Below are 11,374 nucleotides of genomic sequence, written 5' to 3' on the forward strand. Positions count from 1 at the left end.
GGAACATAGCATCTGGGTTATCAGTGAGAATTGAAGGACTTCCCCATATATACTAGAAGTACTCAATGCTATTAGCTATTGTGTTGTTATTATTATGGGGTGGAAATAGGCTTAATTTGCTTTTAATATCCACAGACACTTGTGAGAGAATATATGTATTTCGGGAAGCTTCTGAAACAGAAGAGAGTACTTTGGAGCAAAGACTTTAGAAAAAGACTATAATCTGATAATTGAAATAAACGAACACTTGCTAAGAATTTAAGGAACCCAGAAAAGATCCACACTTTCTGTTGACCAGATTTATTGAACAAAATTCTATGTACAAAGTGACCTGGACCTGCTGCTTCAAAACATGATCCTTTCTTAATATTTTGAGAAGTCAGCCCATTGAGTGTCAAAAAGCAACTCACTCTAAAATGGACAGAAAAGTGCCCAATATACACTAAATAAATGGCCTAACTACTGGGGCTTCCCTAGTCCTACAAGATAATTAACATAGGTAGGATCTAGTGCCTATGACAGGCGGCTGGGGAACTGATATGAGATGTCACGAGGCCATCTTGTGCACTGCCACCGTGATGCTGTCGTGTTTCTGGATCATAATGTTCCTAAAAGGCAAAGCAGAAGATAGTAAAATGTTACAAGTGCGAGTCTGTTGAAGACTAAAGATGCTATTTGGTTTAGGACACAACTAAAAAAATATTATGCATCATTTTTCTATGTATGAAAGCAATATATGAACGCAAGAAAACATATGGGAAATACAGAACAGTATAAAATATGAAAATGAATCCTATAATCCTACCACTCAGAGAAAACCACTACTAATGTGTTCTGTTTTTTAAATCTCCATGTATATTACACATGCATTTTTTCCCCCTCTTTTTACAAAACTGTGATCATACTGTGCATGGTTCTGTATTCTGCTTTTGTTACTATTATTCTGAGGATGCTCACTTGGAAGATCTTTAGTGTTTCTATTACTACAGAAGTAGTTTCTGTTCTTTGATTGGTCTTTATGCTACTTATGACTTTCTTTTTCTTTATAGACTGATAGTTCATGACAATTTTTACTCTTCATTTACATGTCATTGTGGTCTGAAAGCACATTAGCTTCAGAGATCAGTCTATTTCCTCCTGTGGTCCAAAGGGTAAAGAACCTTCCTCCAAGTTCTCTGAATGCAGCATCACTAATAACACAGAGCAGGCCCCACGCAAGTTTCCTAGGGGTTTTTCTGATTAAAAAGAAGAGGAACTGTTAACATCTACTCACCCATTATCTGACTCCAGACACACCACAGGAATATCAGTGGGGTCTGAGGTTAGCTTGGCTGCTTGCTGGGCTAGAACAGATATCACCCCAGCGTGCTCATCTGACAGGGTCCCACGGCCTGGAAGACAGAGATGTAATCATGTCACCTGATTGTCCAAAAAGGAGGACAGAGCTATAATATGATCTCTCAGGATGTAGTCACAAAAAGGCGGCTCAGTTCACGGTCTTTTAGGTTAGGTACTGACATGAAATACTATTGCCCTGCCACTCGGCTGGTTCCAGAAATGAGAAAACCAGACAACAGTTCTGAAATCAATAAAGCCCTGACACTCAATTTTCAGTCACTCTCATCACCATCTCTAACCACCTTCTCAAGCGTATAAGGAAGCTGTAAATTTAAGTCAATCTGAAAGGCATAAAATCATTTTACAAGAACCTTACTGAAACCAACAAGAAATTCAGAGGTGAAGTTGACAAAAAGCAGTCAGCAAGGGCAAGAGACTTGTTGAAACTAATTAATTCCTCATGGGAAATCTGATTTCCTTTCACCGAGCTCAACCTCTAAGGATTCAAAAGCCTTTATTCAGGAGTTCAGCTATAAGATCACCTTGACAGTATACGTGAATATTCTATGAGCAGTTATTTCTACTAGAATAAGCTGGCTGCTTTCAAATATCAACCTACCTGGCTTTTTGCTAATGTTTGTTTCAGCCGGTAGATAATTAAACCTTGGGTATCAGATACAAAAAGTAGTTACTAAGTTCACAGTATATTTCCACATATAAAGGCAACACAAGCTCAAGCCTGAAACTGTCAGGTAACAGGCATATGCCACTTTGGCGTTGGTGGATTTACTCTTGTTACATAAAACACTGGCTGGACAGACAGTGCAGTCTTTCCGGCCTTGAAGGTTTCCTGAAGGAACTTATTTCATTTTAGATTTCCACACCTGAACTTGAGCCTTCTCATCAGCAAGCACCTGAATAAACCTGCCTTTTTCCTCCCAAGTTAATGAGCTGTGTGAAATCTGAGTTACGCAGATGCCCTCTTTCAATTACACTCCCAGCAAAAATTTAGAGCTTTAAAAATTCCTGCAGTAAAGAGGAGTAAGGAGTCAGGAGTCCTTGGTTTACGAGTTCTGACATGAATTATTTGAATGCTTTAGATACTTACTTTTCAGGGTTTATCTCTTCATCTGTAACTCTTACATTTATTGAGCATTATGTCTGAGTTCTGTGCTGAGTGTTTTACACATATTACATAATCTTCTAGCACTGTGACTAAGAGATTTTGGAGCAAGACTCAAATCCTAGCTCAACCCTAGCTGCATGACCTTAGGCAAGTTACTCAACCTGTGCGTTGATTTTTTTATCTACTTCACAGGGTTGTTATGAGCATCAAATGTCTCAGTATGTGTAGAGCACTTAGAATGATGCCTGGCACACAGTAAGAGCTCAATAAATGCAATCCTGTAATTATTGTCATTATTAGACAACAGCCCAGTAAAGAGATGCTGGGTCGGCACAGCCATGGCAGCTCAGTGTCCTTTCCATGCACGTTGGCCAACTGCCCTTGATCTTCCCTGCCCAAGGCCCCCACCCTGGCCAAGGCCTGGCTGCTCAGGCAGTTTCCGGGTACAGTTACCCAAGTGGGCTGCCAGTATAATGACATGCCTCCTTTGACATTAGAGTGAATCAAGGACCATATTCTTTATGGCTTAAAACTTAAGGATAAAATTGACCCACAAAAGCTCTAAATAAATTCCCATTTAATGAAAAGACCAAACAGTTTAGACCGTTTGGACCAAGTAGAGACTATCATGGACATGGAGGATGACTTTGGGCTGAAATTCCTGATACAGATACGGAGAAGGTAATGCATCCACAAGAAATTGTAGATTACAATGCAGATAAGGAGGATGTATATGAATAAAATATCAGACCCCCTTTCTTCAATGAGACAAGACAAGGAAGATACTGGTGAGTGTCTGGAAGTGAGAATGTGTTTTGGCATTATTGCTGGCTTTGACAGAGTAATTCTGTTTAAACTTGCATTTAAATTGCTTAAGTGTTTTTGCCCTTTGAAAATAAATCTATAAAACCAACCAACCAACCAACCATTACCTAGTAAAGAAACTGAGGCTCAGAAAGGCTATTTTTGGTCCTAGTTCACATTGCTAGCAAAGGGAAGTACAGGGGGTTGATCCCAAGTGTGTCGAACTCTGAAACCCCTGTTTTTATTGCCTACTCTCTCACTGTTAAGTGTAGGTGAACTAAAACACCCCAGCAACATCCATCTTGCTGGGTTACTGTGAAAATTAGAGACAATGTATATACAAAGCCTAGCAGTCCACACACATTAAATAAATGATTCCTGCTGCTATTATGTGAAGTCCTTTCCAGACCCAATTTAAAATCATTTGAATACTATTTTAGCAGAAACAACTTTGTAGCAGTAGAACTGCAAGGCACATTTCTACCTTCATAAATACCAATTGAAAGATTTTAATTTTCTAATCTTGTTTGGAGATAAAACTGTACTCTCACAAAAGTATCCAGTGGCAGGATAACAGGAAGTAAAAACAGGAGAACAGCACACTAGGCTCTGAATCAGTATCAGATGCTATGCAATCCAACAAAGGGTTGACAGTCAAGATACTTACAGCCCAGGTTAAGTCCTTGTGAATCTGTGCACAGGACTCCAACAATGGATGGATTCTTCATTCTAAAATTCCAGGAACACCCAGGGAACGAAGCAGATGATGTCAGAAAATGAATTTAAATAATTACAACAACACATTTAGGTTTTTCTATGCACCAGGCATTGCTGGGCTTTAAACCAGTGTTTCTCAATCTTTTTTCATTATCACCCACTCCCCCCTACCCCCGAGAAAAACTGAATTACAATGAATTTACTTAAACTTAATAGCTAAACCGATTTATGTCTGCCGGGAGAAAAGATTGTGTTGGGTACCGCTGAGCTTTGGAAGACTGCAAATATTGCAATATCAGTATTTTGTCGCATTAAAAATGCACAAAAAGTAAGGCTGGTTGTCTCCAGGAGGGGAAATGGGAGACACTGAGGCGCATTGGTGGGAGGGAGCTGTTTCCCTGTACGCCTCCTCATGCTTCTCTGGTTCTTTTTTTTTTTTTTTTTTAAACGTTGATTCATTTTTTTAAAGAGAGGAGACAGAGCACGAATGGGGAACGGGGGCAGAGAGGGGGACACAACCCCAAGCAGGCTCCAGGCTCTGTGACAGCACAGTGCCAAACCCGCCGCTGGAATCCTTGAACCGAGACATCATGACCAGAGCGGAAGTCCTATGCTTAACCGATTGAGCCACCCCGGCACCCCTCACAGTTGCCCAATTGCTTATTACGTGGAGAGTACTCGTTCGAAAATTTAAGAGATGTCTTTCATTTTCTCAAGCGCCAAGTAACTGGTCGGTTACACACGGAAGGAGATACGTGTGTGTTTGTATTTACATTGCAGGGCTCGCTTTGCACCCCTGGTACGACCTTCCCCCAAATGAACCCATTTCTGAAAACTCCTGAAGAACGACCCTGCCCATACAGACAACTGCAACACGACGGGCGGTTCTGGCCTTGGCTCTGGGCCGCGGAGACTAGCTCTGGGACGGAGGGTGCGGAGCCCTCGCGGGATTTTAATTCCGGGCCACCCCCTCCACTCCGCGGTCCCGGGACAGGGCTCACAGCCTCGCCCCGCGGCCAGAGGATCCCCAACACGCCAGGCCCGCACCCGGAGCGCGCACCCTTTGTCCCGCTCAAGTCCCCCGCCGCGACCTCAGGTCAGCCAAGAGGCCGTACTACTCACGTGTCCTCCAAGTGCTGCTCCAAGGTCGCCTCCATCTCGCCCGCCGTCCGCGCGGCTGGGGATCCCGCAGCTCGTCGCGTCCTTCGGCGCCCCTGGCCCGGAGCGCGTCTCGCTCACGTGACATGAACCGAGCTCAGACAGGGACGGCGCCTCCAGAGGGACAAACTTCGCCGCGCAAACTCCTCGTTGTGTTAGGGGGAGTTCGTTCCGCCCCTGCTACCTTCAGAGCCACGAGCTGGCGGCGCCGCGTTCTCCCCTTCGGGGAGAGGTGTGCAGCTGGGCCGCCGAGTTCTTGGTTCCCGGCCTGGCACTTTGTCTCAGCGGTGTCAACCTTTGGATTCCCATTCAACCGATTCCGAAACCTTCAGGCCAGATCTTGCGTTTTACAACAGCCCAGCGGGGTCAGGCAGGGTCTGATCCAGGCGGTGTGGCAGAGACAGAGAAGAGAGACTCAGGACCCTGGTGCCGAGCTGCCCAGGTGTGTCGGGGAGAATATGTGCACACAGGGGCTAGAAGACCACCTGGAACGCGGTTAAAACTCCAAGCTACATATTGGGAAGTGTCGGGATTTTAACAAAGTCATTGATTGTTGGTTCTTCTTTGGTGAGGGCTCAGGAAAGTTGGGGAAAGAAGGTGTCACTTGTAAAGAAGACAGAGTAGGGATGCTTAAAAATAACTTTTAAAAAGCAGTTTTTAAATAAGGAAAGAAAGCCACCCATAGTTTGTCCAGAGAAGACTTAAAAGTCCTTGGAGAATATCCTTTGAGCCCATTGTCTGCAAATGTATACTTTTATTTATTTATTTCTTTTTAAGGCAAAATTGACACACATACTGGACATGCAGTTCTGTAGCTGGCCTTTTTCACAGAATTTAGCATAAATGTCTTTCCACATCAAGTAAGTACTCATTTACATTCATCGTAATAGTTACAAAACATTCCACATTGTAGCTGTACCATAATTGATTTAACTAATCACTTATTAATGTCCAGTTTGCTTATCGATTTGGCAGGATGGGGGGTGTATTACAAATTCTGGGTGAGTATCCTGTAGCTGAATGTTTGTGCACTTTAAAATTTTCCTTATGATAAATTACTAGAATGGAATTACTGGGTTAAAGGATATGTCCCTAGCTGTGATAGTGAAACTTGCAGCTTCCTTAAAATTCTAGTCTTGAATGTTGTAATTCAGGAGTTTCGGACTTCTGCCTAGAGAAATTACTTATGTTAATACAGTATGAGCCATTGAAATTTTAGAGCTTAAAACTACCTTTAAACGATAGCATTAAAAAATGTAAGAAGCCAGCCTGCTTCCCTCTGGAGTCCCGCGGGGGAAGCTTTGTTCTGCGTTAGCGCCCCCTATGGTTCCATGCGTTATAAAACTTTACTGGACTAGGCAGGGCTCCTCAGCTCTGGTTTTGTAACTCCCCGGGGCGGAGCCATCCTATAGAGATATAACGTGAACCACATTTGTTATTTTCAAAGGTCTAGCCACACTAAAAAAGTAAAACAGGTGAAATTAATTTTAAGAATATATTTTATCCAGATAATTATGCCCAAAGCATTGTCATTTCAACATATAATCAATTTAAAAATATTAATGAGATATTTTACATTTGCTCCCTCTGTACCAAGTCTTCAAACTCCGGTGTATATTTTTCACAGCACATTTCAGTTCCTATTGGCCACATTTCAAATATTCAATACCCACGTGTGGCTAATGGCTACCATATTGGTTTATGCAGCTCCAGGGTATCTCAGATTGTCTCAAAGCCAGATCGATGATTAAAGCATTCCCAGAAAAGCTGGTGATTGCTTTTTAGGCTGTGGGAAACGCCTCTGAAGGGAAAATGAGCAAGGAGGGAGAGGATGACTGCTGGTCCACCATGTCCTTGCCACACCAGAGGTGGGAGGGCAGACTACACCATCCCCCTGCTCGCCCCTGCGAGGTAGGCAGAAGGAGCGGGTGGCTTGTGTAGGTAGGCTGGGAAAGTACTCCGGTTGGTGAGAAGTTTGGAGGAGTGCCTGACTCCTCATTGTTTTCTACTTTCTTCAGTTGGTGGGGTATTTGATGATGCTTTTTCTCAGCTTTGAGTGCTGATATCCATTTCTGGGGTGACAGGGAAAGGCCCATATTCAAGTACTTGCCTCATTGCATTGTAATTTTTTTGTAAGTTTATTTTCAAAGACAGAAATATCTTCTCCATTTCTGCATCTTGAGCATTGCAAAGCACAATAAGGATTCCATATTTATTAAAGAGAAGTGCCTGGGTGGCTTAGTCGGTTAAGCGTTCCACTTTGGCTCAGGTCGTAACCTCACGGTTTGTGGGTTTGAGCCCTGCACTAGGCTCTCTGCTGTCAGTGCAGAGCCTGCTTCAGATCCTCTGTCTTCCTCCCTCTCTGCCCCTCTCCCTCTCTTGCTTTCTTTCTCTCTCCCTCTCTCAAAAATAAACATTAAAAAAAAATTTTTTTTTTTAATGTTTATTGAAGAATCTTGATGGGTCTTTTGGAAAAGGAACTCTGTGTAATGTTAAGAATCTTTAAGTCCTGGGCCACCTGGCTGGTTCAGTTGGAGAAGCATGGGACTCTTGATCTTGGGATTGTGAGTTTGGGCCCCACATTAAGTGTAAAAATTACTAAAAAAAGAAGAAGAAGAAGAAGAAGAAGAAGAAGAAGAAGAAGAAGAAGCAGCTTTAAGTCTTTTTTTTTTAATGTTTATTTATTTATTTTGAGAGAGTACGCGTGTGAGCCGGGGTAGGGCAGAGAATCCCAAACAGGCTCTGTGATGTCAGTGCAGGGCCCAACTCGGGGCTAGATCCCACGAGCCATGAGATCATGACCTGAGCTGAAATCAAGAGTCGGCTGGTCAGCCGACTAAGCCACCCTGGCGCCCCAGAACCTTTTAAGTCTTGAACTCTAGCCATATTTATTCTCTTCTTTCTCCTCTCCTAAAATATGCTCTGGGAAAATAAAAGTCCTAAGAGGGTCCAGCAGAGAATGCCCATGCCCACATGTCCTGACTGGGAAGTTGGGAGATGAGAGGCATAGTTGGGAGAACCAGACATTGCTGTTGGCCCCAGAGATCTCGGTACCTCTTCCTTGAGCTGTCGGGAGCAGAGTCTTCCTGGGGGGTCCATTTAAGAAGTGCAGCTCTGGTAGAGGGTCTTGCTCTCCCTTGGGTGCACAGGGCTGTGCTACCCCAGGGCCAGCCCTATTCCTCACTCTGTCAAGTGCTTAGGGGCACAGGCCTGCAGTGGAGTGAGCCTGAAACCTGGCTGGGGAATGGGCCCTCACGTGCCACTAGGGGGCACCATGGCCATGGAAAACCCTTCTCAGGCTGGAGGATCTCAGGTGAAGGAAAGGGATGCGCAAATCTCTGAGCTGGTACAGTTTGGTGAGAATAGCATTATCTTTTGGAGACGGACAGAGGTTGAATTGAATCCTGGCTTGACCACTGCCTACCTGTGTGACCTCTGTGCTTTAGGGGCTCATTTGTGATGTGACAGTACATTACCTGCCTTGTTAGGTTGTGGAGAGGATTGTATAAGACGCTTTATGTAAGAGGAGCTGGTGCATTGTGGGCGTCAAAAGATAAGCTCTGCCAGATCTGAGTAAGAAGCCCTGTTTGTTTCCTCAGGTTGTTTACAATCTAGGTGAGGACACACATGAGAAAATAAGGTAAGAGCCAAACGGTGAGATGTGCCTTAAGCAGTCTAGTGTTCATAGGGGAGTGAGGTCACAGGGCTGGATTTATACAGCTGCTCTAGAGCTGTGTTAAATGCAATAGTTGAATATATATTTTTTTAATTTTTAAAAAAGTTTATTGGGGCGCCTGGGTGGCTCAGTTGGTGAAGCGTCTGACATCAGCTCAGGTCATGGTCTCACAGTTCGTGGGTTCAAGCCCCGAGTCAGGCTCTGTGTTAACAGCTCAGAGAGCCTGAAGCCTGCTTCGGATTCTGTGTCTCCCTCTCTCTGTCTCCCTTCCCCGCTTGCACTCTGTCTCTCTCTCAAAAATAAAGATTAAGATGGGGCGCCTGGGTGGCTCAGTTGGTAAAGCATCAGACTTCAGCTCAGGTCGTGATCTCGTGGTTCATGAGTTCTAGCCCCGCATCAGGCTCTGTGCTGACAGCTCAGAGCCTGTAGCCTGCTTCAGATTCTGTCTCTCTCTCTCTCTGCCCCTCTGCCACTCGTGCTCTGTCTGTCTCTCTCTCTCTGTCAAACATAAATAAAAACATTAAAAAAATAAAGATTAAGATAAATTAAATAAGTTTATTTATTTATTTTGAGAGGGGGTTGGGGAGAGGCACACAGAGAGAATCCCAAGAAGGCTCCGCACAGCCAGCACAGAGCTGGACACAGTGCTTGAACTCATGGACCGTGAGATCATGACCCGAGCCAAAATTGAGAGTGGGGCGCCTAACCGACTAAGCTACCCCGGATCCACCGAATATGTTTTTTTTTTAAATTTTTTAAAAATGTTTATTTATTTTTGAGACAGAGAGAGACAGAGCACGAATGGGGGAGGGTCAGAGAGGGAGACACAGAATCTGAAGTAGGCTCCAGGCTCCGAGCTGTCAGCACAGAGTCCGACGTGGGGCCCGAACTCACGGACCGTGAGATCATGACCTGAGCCGAAGTCGGACGCTTAACTGACTGAGCCACCCAGGCGCCCCCACCGAATATGTTTTATTACACTTTTGTATGGTATAAAAATTATAAAATACAGAAAAAAGAAAAATTGTCTGAAATCCTAGCCCTAACCCTAATGACATGAATGTGAATGAGCTAAATAGAATGGGATAGGGTTTGGATAAGGTGCAGACGGGGAAAGCTTGTCACAGGGTTCGTAAGGGCCCTGCCACTGAGAGCCCTGGCTCCATGGGAGCCACTGGATAGGACACCGGGTCCACCTGCCTTTGGATAGTGGACACCGTAGAGCTGAGTCCTAGATCCAAAGCTTGACCGCCACAACTAACAGTGGTAATGCCATTAACAGTTCGTATATGTCAGGCCTTATTGGTCCTCACAACCTTTTCTGGTTTTGGTTTTGGTTTTAATAGACGATTTATCTGTATTTTTAAATTTCTTTTTAATTCCACGGAGTTAACATGGAGTGTAATGTTAGGGTACAGTATAGTGACTCAACATCACCCAGCACTCATCATGACAAGCGTGCTCCTTAATCCTTATCCCCTATCTCACCCATCCCCCCGCCCGCTTCCCCTCTGGTAGCCATCAGTTTGTTGTCTATAGGTAGGAGTCTGTTTCTTGATTTGTTTCTTGCCCTCTCTCACTTTCTCCCCTTTGCTCATTGGTTTTGTTTCTTACATTCCACCTGTGAGTGGCATCATATAGTATTTGCGTTTCTCTGACTTATTTTGCTTAGCATAATACTCTCTAGTTCCATCCATGTCGTGGCAAACAGCAGAATTTCACGCTTTTTCGTGGCTGACCAATATTCCATCGCACAGTTCTTACAGCCTTTCTGATGGAGCTCTGATCTCTGTCTCCACTTTACGGTTAAAAAGCCCCCTGAGGCTCAGGGGTCAATACTGGCTCAAGATCACCTTGCTTGGAAGTAGCCGAACCTCACCGTGGACTTCCCTCCAGTACGGCCTCGACTTCCCTCAATTCAACAGCGCCGCAGTCCTAGAAAGGTGAGCTTTGGAGGCCCAGTCCAGATCTCCCGCTCTCTGGAGAAGAAATCTGAGGCTCAGAGAGGGGGAGTGGCTAATTTGGACCTTGAACTCCAGGTTCATAACCTTCCACGCAGTGCTCTGTGTTGTGCTGCGGGAGGCTGTTTTAGATCTTTGGGTAAACCAGCTGCAGAGATGTTCATTGTTATAGGTTGACCTGTGTCTTCCCAAAATTCATGTGTCGAAGTCCTAACACCCAGTACTTCAGAATGTGACTTTATTGGAAATAAGGCCTTCCCGGGATAATGCTTAAAATTAGGTCATTACAGTGGTCTGTAATCCAATATGACAGGTGTCCTCATAATGGGAAATTTGGACACAGAGACACTCCCAGTTGGGGGGCAATGATACAGGGGGATACAGGGAGAAGACCACTGAGAGGCCTGGGACAGAGCCCTTCCTCACAGCTGTCAAAAGGAACCAGGCCTCCTGACACTTTGACTTTGCACAGCTAGCTTCCAGAACTGTGAGACAGTAAATTTCTGTTGCTTAAGCCCTCAGTTTGTGGCACTTTGTTATGACAGCCCTGGGAAACCAATATATTCATATATCGATAGTGTCTACAAGTCAAAG

General features: G+C 44.4%; 1 protein-coding gene across 1 annotated transcript; it reads right to left on the reverse strand.

Annotated features, from left to right (window-relative positions):
* Positions 1–289: 289 nt before the first annotated feature.
* LAMTOR5 (late endosomal/lysosomal adaptor, MAPK and MTOR activator 5) lies at positions 290–5,238 on the reverse strand. The gene is made up of 4 exons (XM_042953337.1): positions 5,108–5,238; positions 3,936–3,997; positions 1,274–1,391; positions 290–608 (listed from the first exon to the last, which is right to left on the reverse strand). Exons 1-4 carry the CDS (start codon positions 5,140–5,142, stop codon positions 548–550), a joined length of 276 nt encoding a protein of 91 aa, XP_042809271.1. The 5' UTR covers positions 5,143–5,238; the 3' UTR covers positions 290–547.
* Positions 5,239–11,374: the final 6,136 nt, after the last annotated feature.

This window comes from Panthera leo, chromosome C1, assembly GCF_018350215.1.
Source record: "Panthera leo isolate Ple1 chromosome C1, P.leo_Ple1_pat1.1, whole genome shotgun sequence".
In the NCBI taxonomy this organism is placed as follows: domain Eukaryota; kingdom Metazoa; phylum Chordata; class Mammalia; order Carnivora; family Felidae; genus Panthera; species Panthera leo.

Excerpts from the sequence above, each read along its gene's own strand:
- LAMTOR5 (XM_042953337.1), bottom strand. The coding sequence starts at position 5,142 with ATGGAGGCGACCTTGGAGCAGCACTTGGAGGACAC. Across the intron at positions 3,998-5,107 it reads GAGCAGCACTTGGAGGACAC|AATGAAGAATCCATCCATTG; the intron begins GTGAGTAGTACG and ends CTGGAATTTTAG. Across the intron at positions 609-1,273 it reads TGTCTGGAGTCAGATAATGG|GAACATTATGATCCAGAAAC; the intron begins GTGAGTAGATGT and ends TTTGCCTTTTAG.